Source organism: Gopherus evgoodei, unplaced genomic scaffold (genome assembly GCF_007399415.2).
Source record: "Gopherus evgoodei ecotype Sinaloan lineage unplaced genomic scaffold, rGopEvg1_v1.p scaffold_33_arrow_ctg1, whole genome shotgun sequence".
Lineage (NCBI taxonomy): Eukaryota > Metazoa > Chordata > Testudines > Testudinidae > Gopherus > Gopherus evgoodei.
In genome coordinates, this window is record NW_022060005.1 from 1,908,114 (window position 1) to 1,922,683 (window position 14,570).

Sequence of the window (14,570 nt, forward strand, 5' to 3'; positions counted from 1 at the left end):
GGTATGATTCTGGCCATTGTCAGAAGTGAAATATAGCATTTAAGCATCATTGTTAAGCTCTGGTAAATCACTAGATGGTATATGATATGACTGATCAGATCATTTCTCTGTCTATCATTATTGGCCATCAGAGAAACGGGTTGTTATAGTAGTCATTGGTATCCCCGTAATACACCCTATTCCCCATCAGAGCAATGTTCTGTCCTCAGACTGAGACTCCTGGCACTTTGCTCTGAAATCTACACTTAGTCTTAAAAATTCAGTCTGTACCCAGGAGAGAGAGGGAGTTTCTGAATATTTATGGAATTAATTCATGAGATTTGATTAACTTTTAACTCTATGTCCTTCCCATTCAATCTAGGAAAAGATTTATTGTTCCTAGACTCAACCCATGACAGACAGACACTAGGGAAACCAAAAGGCCATCAAAGAATTCACCAGTCCATCCCTTCAGGTAACTGCAGGTCTCTTTAATGAGACAATACTGTTTCTGCAGAATGATGAAAGAAAAAAATCTCAGTGGAACCGGAGTCCTGTCTGCCAAACCCTGAAGAGCTCTGTGTCATCCAAAACATGTCTCTCACCAACGTAGTTGGTCCAATAAAAGGTATTACCTCACCCAACTTTTCTCAAACCCTGAGAAATAAACTGAGACTTCTGGCACTTTGCTCCGAACTCTACATTTAGGCTTAAAATTGTAGCCTGTAATCTGGACAGGAAGGGGGGTTTCCAAATATTTATGGAATTAATTCATGAGACTTAACTAACTTTTAACTATATGTTCTTCCAATTCATTTGCACAGCTTGATTTATTGTTCCTGGACACAAACCATGGCAGACAGACACTGGGAAAACCAAACAACCATCAAAGAATTCATCCTCCTGGGATTCGGGGATCTCCCTGACCTGCAAATTCTTTTCTTCTTGATGTTCCAAGTGATCTACATGGCAACTGTGGCCGGGAACACCCTCATCGTGGTGCTCATTGTGGCTGACCAGCACCTTCATACCCCCATGTACTTCTTCTTGGGCAACTTGTCCTGCCTGGAGACCTGCTACACCTCAACCATCCTGCCCAGGTTGCTGGCGAGTCTCCTGACTGGGGACAAAACCATCTCAGTCAGTGGCTGCTTCACACAACTGTATTTCTGTGGTTCTCTGGCATGTACAGAATGCTATCTCCTAGCAGCAATGTCTTATGATCGGTATTTAGCGATATGTAAACCCCTGCACTATTCAGTTCTTATGAATATCAGGTTTTGTCTCCAGTTGGCTGCTGGGTCATGGTTAAATGGTTGTTTGGCTGTAATTATCTTAGTCTCATTCCTATCACAGTTATTATTCTGTGGCCCAAAGGAAATTGACCATTTTTATTGTGATGGTATCCCACTGATGGAACTTTCCTGCAGTGACACACACCAGGTCATATGGCTGGATTTCATAATAGCCTGTGTATTCACCCTGCCTCCATTCCTACTAACCCTGACATCCTACACGTGCATCATCTCTACCATCCTGAGAATCCCTTCCACCACTGGGAGACAAAAGGCCTTTTCCACCTGCTCCTCTCATCTGATTGTGGTGACAATTTTCTATGGATCCATAATGATTGTGTACCTGCTACCAAAACATGATACACTGAGAGACCTGAACAAAGTGCTCTCCCTTTGCTACACAGTCCTGACTCCCCTGGTAAACCCCCTCATCTACAGCCTGAGAAACAGAGAGGTCAAGGAAGCCTTGTGCAAAGCAATCAATAAATATTTGGCTTTCACCAAAACATGCAGAGACTCCAAGAGAATAACTTAGCCTGAAGTTTTCAAAGCTGCCCGGGTGATTTAAGCAATCAGCCTCCATTAAAATTAAGTTGAAAACTCCCATTGAAAATCTCAGCACTAATATGAAAAAGAAAAGGAAAAAGAAAAGGAGATGATCTGCATGGAGTTACTGAGACAGTCTTTATGGTCCCCCATTGTGTCCATGTAACACATCTTCCAGGAAAGTGAGGATGTTGACAGCTCTGTCACTCTCTCATGTTCAGCACTAATACAAACAGTATGATGGTATTTTTCTCCAGGGTGTTGGCTAAGTGTTCCCCCTCTGTGAGGAGTGTGTACAGCTTCTGAAACTGCACAGAGCTGATGTTGTGTAAGGCACATAATCCACTAACAATGAAAGTAAATCGCTGGGTATATCCCGTGTTCATTGTTTCTCTACGTAAGATAATAAAGTCTTGTAATCAAATTCAGATAGTGTAATACAAACAAAACACAATGGGTGACATCATCATATTTGTTGCTACAGATCATTTCTTATGCCTCTAAGTATACAACGCAGACTCCAGCCAGAACTCAGGTCACTGTTGTCCATCTACGTGGAAGGAACAGGGAGGGATGTGGCCATAACTATGGTACGATCATGGAATTTTTAACTGGGCCCCAGTTGGAATGGAGACCAATTTTTAACCAATTTTTTATTTCCATAAAAAAGCCATTTTTGATCAAAATAAATGTTTGGACAATAAAAATAGTAACTCCTAGGGCAGCATAGATGGGGATGTTGCCTGGGAAAACTGCCCCTTCTGTAATTGTGCTTCTTGCCATCATAGCCCTCTGCAAACTGTCCTCAGTCGACATGTTTGCCTGCTCTCTCCATATGCTGTCGCAGGCCTGGGCAGACAGATGGTTCAGCCGACCTCGATGATACTACCCAGGAAGAAAGACCACAGGCACAGTTTGGTGACAATGGCACTCAGCCAGGTTTATTGCCCTCAAGGCAGAGTTCTAGCATCCTGGTTCTGTGGTTACAGATACACTAACATACGAGTGCCCAGTGCCAAGGAGCAGCTCAGTCAGCTGCGGGAATTTCTGCTGTTCCTTGGGCCACACAAAGGGTTAAACTGAGGTACCTCAACATTTATAGACTGAGACAAACAACTTATGCCTCACCTCACGTGTTTCATGACATCCACTTGTTACCTCCTCTTGTACCTTGCTCCAGGTGTCTCGGGCAAAACATCCCTATTCATCCGTATTCATCCCTATTCATCCCTTCTGTCAAACCCTCTTATCTGGTGTTAGGCCAGGATGTGCCTGGGTAGTCTTCTGGAGTGTGTTCACACACATACCCAATGTCTGTTGCTTCTTAGGACTGCCTGTGTGTTAGCAACACTAGTAATACCTTTGCCTAGGTCATGTATTGGACAGTGAACTTGTAAGCATCTGCTGTAATACATGGCCTGACTTTGGTTCATGGCGTGGCTGGACTTTGCTGACTATGGTTCAGGCCTCAGGTCTTACACCAGGCCCAGTGCCCCAAGCTCTCTCTCTCACCTACGCAAGCCAACCACCTCCATTGAATTCACACAGGCCGGATGCAATCCGCTAGGCCCAGCAGTGACCCCTGCACACGTTACTAGGAACAACTTCATAGCTCTTTTCTTGGCTATGCCCAGCTGTGACCAGCTCCAGCAAAGCAATAGCTCCAGGCTCACTGGACCCTTGAAGATGGGGAGGTTGGGAAAACAAAGAGGTAGACTCACAAGCCAAGGGGAACAGGGACTGCCCAGACCCAAGGATAGGTTAAGGGAGGTTTGGTCAATCAATGAGTATTAGCCAGGATGGGCAGGGATAGTGTCCCTAGCCTATGGCACTGGCCACTGTTGGAAGAGAGGATACTGGGCTAGAAGGGCCATTGATCTGACCCAGAATGGCTGTTCTTTTGACCCAGCTGGGCATTTTGCCAGTGTAGCTGAGGCTGTTCCTAGGGTCAGGTCTGTCAAACAGTCATCAGGATGTTTTTTTATGGATATAAAAAAAACTTTAAAATTTTGTCTCCACTCCGCCCAATAGCCAGTTAAAAACTCCATGATGTGACCATGGATATAGCCACCTCCATCCCTGGTCCTTCCACTTAAACAGACAAGACTGACCCTGTGGACACCAGCCAAAGTGGAAGGGCAAGAAAGGAGACATTATGTTGCCAAATGACCAACAGAGGAGGTGGAGGGAAGGGAGGTGAAGCTGTATAATGGTGTATAAGTGTTGAGCAGAGAGCACTGAAGAGGAGAGGACCTCTGTGCTGCGTAATGAACTGTGGCTAGTAGCAGATGTCATGGAGTGACTCATGGGCTTTTAGTTATACTAAATAATGTCTACCAGATGACATGAGAGTCAAGAACGGGTAAGAGTCAGCTATAGCAAGAACAATCGGTTGAGGAAAGGAGAGCAACAGGCTGTCATTCTGAGAAATCTACACTAGATGGCAGCAGAGTAGAGGATATGGGGGTGGGGTGTCAGAAATACTGACCTGTGACCAAGATTTCAGTAGGCAATACAATAATAGGAAAGTTATACTGTAAAATGGCCACTAGGTGGCAGCATATTGTAGGCGTGAGATACAGGCAGCTACTTTCAAAAGTGCCCATTAGATAGCAGCATCTCTTGAATACTATATAGTACAAGTACACTATAACTGGCCATCACCTTGGACAGATATCTCCAAAGATGTAAGCTGGTGTTTGTCCATGTGTAGCAGGGTGACCACCTGCTCCAGCCTGAAAGGGGTTGGAAAAGCCCTGCAGAGGGCAGGGTCTGGGCAAGCTAAAACGCTGGCTGATTGGGGGAAGTGGCTGCAGCGGGGGCCATGCATCAAACTGAGCAACAGGGCCTTCTAAGGCGGCCAGCGAAGCCAGAAGGGTCAGTCTCCCACTGCCTGTAGAGGGAGATGGGCCTGGCTGCAGGGTACCTGAGTGGAGCAGGGCTGGGAAACTCCGGCCTGGAAAGCCCCAGGCTGCGGCCTACCACAAAGCCAACAGGTACTGGGTGTTGCAGGCGGCAGCCCAGGGGTAAGCAATGGCAGCAGGTCCAAACCCAACCTTGCCAGTGATGAGTAGGCTGATACTGCAGTCTGTCCCAGGGCGTGGGGAATAGACAATGACTGGCGGTAGCCTGATACTGAGGCGAGGTAGGGATAGTGGGTTGTGGGTTCTCCTGGGAGGGAGAGACCCAGAACTGTGGGGTACTGCCAGGGGGCAGCACCCTAGTTAAAGGGGCACCGGGATCCAGGGAGGGACACAGAGACCAGAAGACACGTGAATCACCGGCCTACAGAGAGTGCTCCTGGCTGATAAAAGAGCTAATTCCCTGAGAGACCAGCAGGAGTCACCGCAGGGGTGACTCTGCATGTCTACGCCATGATCTAAAATATTTTCCTCAAAGGATCCTTACACAAAAAATGATGTACAATGGGAGTTGTATAATTGCAAGTCACGCTGGGCATTGTTAGCTACAAAGCTTTGGAGGCACAAAATGAACCAAATGGGAGAAAGGTTGAAGTGGGATCATATTGAAAAGCATGAAGAAAAAATACAAATATGAGAGAGCATTTACAGTTATTAAATCGAAAGGAAAGCCCATTTTCCAAAGGTAGATCACATGCACCAGCTCATCAATGTTGTAAGACAGATCGCAGCAGTTGCTCGTCCATTCAGGTAAATGCAGGTGTCTTTGCTGAGCAGATCCAGTTTCTACTGAATGATGAGACCCAATTACCTCAGTGGAAGAAACCAAGTCCTGGCCACCAAACCCTGAGAAATAAGAGGTCATCACTCAAAACTTGAGCTGTCCTGTGGTTACAGGTGAGCACCCTCTTCTTGATTGCCTTTCTACAACACCTTCCAAACAGGGGCATGAATGTGTCTTGTGAATATTGTTAGCAGTGTTGTTGTAACCGTGTTGGTCCCAGGATATTAGAGACACAAGGTGGGTGAGGTGGTATCTTTTACTGAACCAACTTTGGTTGGAGAGAGAGACGGTTGAAGCCTGGAGTAGAGTAATGGATATCAAAACTAACTGAGGCTGAAAAAAAGAAATATTAAAATGGGTTGTTAAGTGAGTAAAGTGTAAGAATGAAATTAGGAGGATGAGAGGGAATTTGAAAAATAAATTATTTTAGTTAAAAGTAAATAAACTGTTTCACTGTATCTGAGTCTGGCAGGTTTCAAGAGAATCCATGAGTCAGCTGAACCCAGGGAATAAACAAGATATAGACATCGCTTAGGTGCTAGGATTGAGATTTTGAAGCCACCTAGGAATTGCGTGTCTTAATCTCGTATTAGAATTAATGCTGCAATCCTATAGACAGTTTAACAACCTCCTCTCAAATGATTTTTGTATCGATCTTCACCAAAAAGTGTTACGAAGTTATCTGTGCCAGGTCAGCTGTTTTTTTCAGGGAACAGACTGTCAGATGCTGAAATATCAAAAGTGCAGATTATTGAACTAACTGGAATTTGGAGTTTCTCTGTGTCGCTCTAGGAGAATGTAGTAATATCAGACCCTAGGGCCATCCTGGCCTGTATTGCTCTCGGAGGGCAGGCAGTACTAGATGTTTCGGAGGCAAATGTAAGAACACTGTAATAGCAGTTCTAGGATTATCTTCCCTCACATGTGTCGTGTTGGTCTATAATAGTTAGTTTTGGAATGGTTATTAAACCTCATGATTTGGGGCTTAAGCCAATCTCTATTGTTATTATGATAACTCTGGATATTTATATGGCTATCAGTAACATCCAATCTCTTCTGCAGTCTAGTTAAATCTTTCATATCAATGACTTCCTGTGGCAGTGAGTGTGATGCTCTCAATGTAGATGCAAGAATGTGAGTGCCAAACTCAGGACAGACAGTTACAAACCAGGGCACAAGCCCCTCATTGGTTGTCAAGTCAAAACTTAGATTTCAACAACCAACTGCACCGAGTGCAAACTCCTCAGGCACTTTAACAGCCTTGACAGAGTCCCCCCAGAAATTCCCCTTGGCTGCACTGCTCTGTCCTGCCACCCAGGTGAGTGTATCTGTGGTACACGACCCCTTACGCCAAGGATCACAGCAATATTCAGGTTACTCCTGACTTCCCTCAGGTCAATTGCACTTTAGGTCTCACACCAAAGACGACGCTTGGAGCTAATCCTATAGTGAACTACTGTATAGGAAGATTTATTAAATAGGAAAAGGAAAAGAGAGTTATTTACAAGATAGAAGCAAGCAAGCAGACCCAGGAATGAGTCACAGTCTCAGATTTCAAAAGGTAATCAGGCTTCTCTCAGCAGCAAGCTGTATTTGACCTTTAAGAGTAACCCAGGCTAAGCAGCTGGGGATCTCTTGCTAATGTCTAGAAACACCTTGCCCCAAGGGTCCAATCAGCATAGAGATCCCTAGTTCCTTTTGCTTGGAGTTTTTTTCCCCCTCCTGATATCTGCTCTGAGCTGCAAACTCAATCCACTTCCATGACTCATCTTCATAGGGAGGAGAGCAGAACACGAAGTCTCTAGTCCTTTTGTTGATTGTTTCTCAATCCAGTTGTAGGGAGATTACAGCTCCAATATCCACCTATCGCCCACCCGGTATAAGGGTTACCAGATGTTCCAATTTTATAGGGACCGTCCCAATATTTGGGGCTTTGTCTTATACAGGTGTCATTTAACCCCCCACCCGCCCATCTCCTGTCCTGATTTTCACACTTGCTATCTGTTCACCCTAACTGGTATTGATAGGTTTCCTTTTTCAGGAGAGGCTTAAGTTCTGTGGCAGAGCAGCTCTTCACGCTCATTAATATCCCTCTCCTGTGTGGTGATTCATATTCACAGAAGCTCACTATAACCGCTCATATATTAAATTACAATATGGAACAGACATTACAGGGGAGATTAATGCAGCATTCAAGAGAGTCCAAACATTAAACCCTTTTTTTATAATTCTAGTTCCCATTTTATTAATATTAACCCACAAGTGAGCCAGACTAATTCCACCTTCGTATCTGTTAGTGTCTTGCTGAAATAATAGGAAAGTTATACTGTAAAATGGCCACTAGGCCACCACAATTTAATTACAATTGGGGTGAACAAGTATTTAACTTTATAGATTTTAAGTTGCCCACTGTGTGTTGGGGGGGCAATGACTCACCAGCACGGCGCCTCCTGCTGGTTGTCTCAGGAATTAGCTCTTCCAGCCCAGAGTGCCCTCTGCAGGCTGGTGTCTCACCTGCCACTAGCCCCCGTATACCTCTCAGACCTCGGTGCCTCTTTATCTAGGGGTGCTGCCCCGTGGTAGTGCCCCCACACTCTGGGTTTCCCCTCCCAAAGGAACCCCCACCCTCTATCCACACCTTGCGTCAGTGGCTACTGCCAGTCATTGTGTATCCCCTACTCCCTGGGGCAGACTGCATTCTGTAAACCACTCATCATCGGCAAGGGGGTTAGGACCTGCTTCCTTTGCCTATCTCTGAGCTGCCTCTCTGTAGCCCCGGTACCTATTTGGCCCTTTCAGCAGAGGCGGCTCTAGGGTTTTTGCTGCCCCAAGCACGGCAGGCAGGCTGCCCTCAGTGGCTTGCCTGTGGGAGGTCCACCAAAGCCGTGGAACCAGCGGACCCTCCGCAGGCAAGCCGCCAAGGGCAGCCTGTCTGCCGCCCTCACACACTTGTTGTGCTGGAGCCTGGAGCCGCCCCTGCCTTTTAGCAAGGCCTGCAGCCTGAGGTTTTACTTGGCTGGAGTTCCCCAGCTCCCTCTGCCCTTCCCCAGTCCTCCTCCACCACAGGTGCCCTTCTCAGCTCCAAGGCAGCCAGGTTCTTCTCTCTCAAGAAGCTAGAGAGAGTGGGTGTTTTCCTTCTGGCCCACAGCCCTCTTATAAGTGCCAGGTGGGCCACGATTGAGCTGACCACAGCTACTCACTCAGCTTCCCCAGCTGTTCTTAATCCCTTTTACCCAGGCGCAGCCCTCTCCAGGGCTGCTTTTAACCCCTTCAGGGCAGGAATGGAGCAGCCACCCCACTACACCCACCTTTTAATTTTGTTGTAAGTTCCACTTGTTCTTAGAGTAATGGGCAGGGAAAATAGAAGTTTCCCATTCTACCATCTCCCAGTTTCTGCAGAAAGAGGCGCATCAAGAACCCCTGGCTGCCGAACCCTGAGAAACGAGACCTCATCACTTCAAGCTTGGGTTGTCTTGTAGTTACAGGTGAGCACCGTCTTCCTGACTGCATTTCTATACCACCTTCTGAACAGGAGCATGAATTTGATTTGTGAATATTAGAAGGACAAGGTGGGTGAGGTAATATCTTTTATTGGACCAACTTTTGGTGGTGAACGAGAGATGCTTTTGAGCTACACAACTTAATAAACTTTATAAACAGTAAACTTTATAAGCATACTCTCTGTGCCATTATCTAAATCACTGAAGATATTGAACAGAACCAGACCCAGAACCGATCCCTACAGGACCCCACTCGTTATGCCCATCCAGCTTGACTGTGAACCACTGATAACTACTCTCTGGGAAAAGAGTAGGAAAACTGGGAAAAGTTTTCCAATCAGTTATGCACCCACCTTATAGTAGCTTCATCTAGGCTGTATTTCCCTAATTTGTTTATGAAAAAGTCATGCGAGACAGTATCAAAAGCCTTACTTAAGTCAAGATATACCACTTCTACCCGTCAGGATTGTTGCTCTGTCAAAGAAAGCTATCAGGTTGGTTTGACTCAATTTGTTCTTGACAAATCCATACTGACTGTTACATATCACCTCATTATCTTCTAGGTGATTGCAAATGTATTGCTTAATTATTTGCTCCATTCTGGGTACAGAAGTTAAGATGGCTGGTCTGTAATTCCCCAGGATGTCCTTATTTCCCTTTTTATAGATGTGCACTATATTTGCCCTTTTCCAGTCTTCTATAATGTGTCTCATCTTCCATGACTTTTCAATGGGGTGGTGAGTGGTGATAGAGTCTTACTAGCCTGGATCACACATGCCAGATTGTTTCTAGACTCCGAGTTCAGGGACAGCATCTTTCCCCCACCACCCCAGTGCCTTTCTTGCTCCTCTGTTATCATCCCACATTTATTATGGAGTGAGGAGGGTCACTCCCTAGTTAGGGTTGCACATCAACCTGGTTCTGCCTCTTCCTAAGCCCCCCCCACCCCCCAAAGAGCTGTATTTTATTACTGCTACATAGCCAATGTCGGGAAACAGAAGAGGGATTGTCATTCCCTCACCACATCACCATCACAGGAACTAAGGGAGAATTTACACAACTTCATAAATTATAACAAACTGATCTCTTGTGAGGGGGTGAAAATTGCTCCTTTTCTACATGTAGTGAAAGGCTAAATATACCAGGATATATCATTCAATTGATAGGGGGAGGGATAGCTCAGTGGTCTGAGCATTGGTTTGCTAAGCCCAGGGTTATGAACTCACTTCTTGAGTGGGCCGTTTCAGGGCAAAAAAAAAAAGTTGAGGATTGGTTCTGCTTTGAGCAGGCAGTTGGACTAGATAACCTCCTGAGGTCCCTTCCAACCCTCATATTCTATGATTTATTTCCATTAATTCTAACAGATGATCAGTGTCTATAGACACTAGACCACATTGGAAATTTCAGTTGATTTATTTATTTATTTTTTACTCGTAAGACATGGCATGATTCTGAGCATTTTCAGAAGTGAAATAGAGCATTTAAGCATCAGTGGTACACTCTGATATGTCACCAGATGGGATATGATATGACAGATAAGATCATTTCTCTGTCTATCAGTACTTGACTGCCAGAGAACCTGGCTGTCATAGTAATCATTGGTATCCACATACACACCCTCTTCTCCATGAGAGCAGTGTTTTGTCCTCAGACTGAGACTCCTGGCACTTTTCTCTGAAATCTACATTTAGTTTTAAAATTTCATCCCGTAACAGTAGAGGGAGTGAGTTTCTGAATATTTATGACATTATTTAACAAGATTTGATTAACTTTTAACTCTATGTTCTTTCAATTCAATTGCACAGGGTGTTTTATTATTCCTGGACTCAAACCATGGCAGATAGAGACTGGGGAAACCAAACGGCCATCAAAGAATTCATCATTTTGGGATTCAGGGATCTCTCTTACCTGCAAATTCTTCTCTTCCTGATGTTCCAAGTGATCTACATAGCAACCGTGACTGGGAACACCCTCATCGTGGTGCTCATTGTGGCTAACCAGCACCTTCACACACCCATGTACTTCTTCCTGGGCAACTTGTCCTGCTTGGAGACCTGCTACACCTCAACCATCCTGCCCAGGTTGCTGACCAGTCTCCTGACTGGGGACAAAACCATCTCAGTCAGTGGCTGCATCACACAACTGTATTTCTTTGGTTCTCTGGGTTGTACAGAATGCTATCTCCTAGCAGCGATGTCTTATGATCGGTATTTAGCGATATGTAAATCCCTGCACTATTCAACTCATGAATAGCAGGTTTTGCCTCCAGTTGGCTGCTGGGTCATGGTTAAATGGTTTTTTGGCTATTACTATCTTTGTCTTATTCCTATCGCAGTTAATATTCTGTGGCCCAAATAAGACTGACCATTTCTATTGTGATGTCATCCCACTGATGGAACTTTCCTGCAGTGACGCTCACCAGGTCATATTGGTGGATCTCATAACAGTCCATGTATTCACCCTGCCTCCATTCCTACTAACCCTGACATCCTACATGTGCATCATCTCCACCATCCTGAGAATCTCTTCCACCACTGGGAGACAAAAGGCCTTTTCCACTTGCTCCTCTCACCTGATTGTGGTGACAATTTTCTATGGATCCATAATGACTGTGTATCTGCTACTGAAATATGATACAATGAAAGACCTGAACAAAGTGCTGTCTCTTTGCTATACGGTCCTGACTCCCCTGGTAAACCCCTTCATCTACAGCCTGAGAAACAGAGAGGTCAAGGAAGCCTTGTGCAAAGCAGTCAGTAAATGTGGCTTTCACAACAACGTGCAGATACACCTACATAATAATGTAACTTGAGGTTTTCAAAGCTACCTGGGTGATTTCAGCAATCAGCGCCCATTAAAATTAAGTTGAAAACTCCCTTTGAAAATCTCAGCACTCAGTGTTGTCCATCTCAGCAGAAGGATCAGGGTGGGAGATGGCCATAACCATGTTTCCATCATGGAGTTTTTAACTGGGCAGTAGGCAGAGTGGAGACAAAATTTTAACAATAAAAAAGTCATTTTTGATCTAAATAAATGTTTGGACAATAAAAATAGTAACTCCTGGTGTTGCATATGTGGGGACATAAGCCTGGGAAATCTGCCACCCTTGAAATTATGCTTATTGCCCTCATAGCCCTCTGCAAACCAACCACCTTCACTGCGCTCACACAGGCCAGAGGCAAACAACCAGGCCCCAGCAGTGACCTCTGAACACTTCACCATAGCTCTTATCTGGGCTACACCCAGCTGTGACCAGCTCCGCAAAGCAACTGCTCCAGGCTCACTGGGCTCTTTGAGGTGGAGAGGTTGGGCAATCACAGAGAAGTAGATGCACATGCGAGGTCTAAAGGGACTGTCCAGACCTAGCTGGGGTTTTACCAGGGCACACAGAGAACTGAGGCTAATTCTGCAGTTGGGTCAGTCAAACGGTCACTGACTGGGGACTCTTCTTACAGCCCTTCAGGGCAGCAGCTGCTCTTCTGCCGCCAGCTGCACAGAGAAGTTCAAAGGGAGGGGACCTGTTACAACGAGTGTCCCCAAAACTCACTGCAACAAGCACATGTTCCGAGAGGGCTAGTTCCCAGAGCACAGTGTCCAGTCATCCCCAAATGCCTTACTCAGCTCTGCTACATGCAGGGCCCTCTCCTCAGGGCGTGATGCAACCTATGGCGAGAGGAAGCAGCTGCCACCTACCAATGGGCAGAACGCCTGTGATGCCTAACATGGCACTGCTGGCTCAGTCACTGGGAGCACATTAGGGCTTGGCCAGAGGTAGAGGAGCTGGGCAACGGTGATGACGGTAGGGGTCTAACACTGTGGAAAGGATTTTCCAAGGGACCTAATGGTGTTAGGCACCCAAATCACTTTGAAATGGGAGTTGGACTCAACTTCCTTAGCGGCCTCTGAGAATCTCAGCCAGGAGAACAATGGGGACTTTGTCACTGTAGATTCAATCTATGCATTTCCATTGGAAGCAGACCCCACATCAACATAAATGCACTGGATGGAGGGGAAACCCCTGCTAATACTTTGAAAGCCACTACTGTTGTACGCGGTCTCATAGCAACTAATGTTGCAATCATGATGTGTGATTTGGTTCTCAGTGGCTATAATTTGGAGTAGCGCACACCTAGCAGTGGGTAAGAAATGAGGAGAGATGAGATTATGCAGTGCAGGGCCACTAGAGGGCAGAGGAATGGGACAGGTGTAGCGATGCTGCCCAGTGGACAGCAGCCAAAGTGGAAGGGCAAGAAAGGAGATGTTATGTTACTAAATGACCAACCGAGGGAAGTGAAAAGGGAGGTGAAGCTGTATCATGGTGTATACGTGGTGAGTAAAGAGCACTGAAGAGAAAAGGATCTCGATGCTGTGTAATTAACTGTGGCTAGTAGCAGATGTTAAGCAGTGAGAAATGGGCTGTTATACTCAATAATGGGCACCAAGTGACATAAGAGCTAAGAATGGGAAAGCGAAAAGAAGAATGCACTACAGGATAGCAGAGAAACAGTTTGTCATGCTGAGAAATGGACGCTAGATGGCAGCAGAGTACAGGAAGTGAAGGAGTGGGGAAGGTCAGAAATGAAAAAAAATGCTGCTATTAACCATCTTAATTTAAATGAAACAAGCAAAGAAACACTTTCCTTATCTTGGAAATTTTTTTTTATGTTCCCTTTATTTTTTTAGCAGTTTATGTTTAACACAGTACTGTATTGGTGTGGTGTTTTTTTTGTTTTTTGTTTTTGGTCTTTACTGCTGCCTGATTGCGTAGTTCCGGTTCCAAATGAGGTGTGTGGTTGACCGGTCAGTTCATACCTCTGATGTTTGTAACTCAGAGGTTCTACTGTACATTATAACAGCCCATCACCTTGGACAGGCATCTTCCAAAAATGTAGACTGGTGTTTGTCCATGATCTAAAATATTTTCCACAAAGGATCATTAGACTAAAAAATGATGTAGAATAGACTTGTATAATTAAGAGTCACACAGAGCATTGTTAGCTACAAAGCTTTGGAAGCACAAAATGAACCAGGTCGGACAAAGGTTGAAGTGCGACCGTATTGAAAAGCATGAAGAAAGAATACAAATATGAGAGAGCATTTACACTTATTAAATTGAAGGGGAAGCCCATTTTCCAAAGGTAAATCACATGCACCAGCTTATCCCTTCAGGTAACTTTAGGTCTCTTTAATGAGAAAGTACAGTTTCTGCAGAATGATCAAAGACAAGAACTTCAGTGGAATCGGAGTCCTGTCTGCCAAAACCTGAAGAGCTCTGCGTAGTTGAAAACTTGTCTCTCATCAACAGAAGTTGGTCCAAAAAAGGTATTACCTCACCCACTTTTCTCAAACCCTGAGAAATAAACTGAGACTTATGGCACTTTGCTCTGAACTCTACATTTAGGCTTAAAATTGCAGCCGGTAATCAGGACAGGAAGGGGAGTTTCCGAATACCTATGGAATTAAATCATGAGACTTGATTAACTTTTAACTCTATGTACTTCCAATTCAATTGCACAGTTTGTTTTATTGTTCCTGGACTCAAACC

General features: G+C 45.1%; 1 protein-coding gene across 1 annotated transcript; it reads left to right on the top strand.

Moving 5' to 3' along the window:
- Nucleotides 1-831: 831 nt before the first annotated feature.
- LOC115641101 (olfactory receptor 2AP1-like) lies at nt 832-1,809 on the top strand. The gene has a single exon (XM_030544205.1). The coding sequence runs from the start codon at nt 832-834 to the stop codon at nt 1,807-1,809; it is 978 nt and encodes a 325-aa protein (XP_030400065.1).
- The last annotated feature ends 12,761 nt before the right edge of the window (nt 1,810-14,570 follow it).

Bases quoted from the DNA above. Each gene is read 5' to 3' on its own strand.
- LOC115641101 (XM_030544205.1), top strand. From the start codon at position 832: ATGGCAGACAGACACTGGGAAAACCAAACAACCATCAAAGAATTCATC.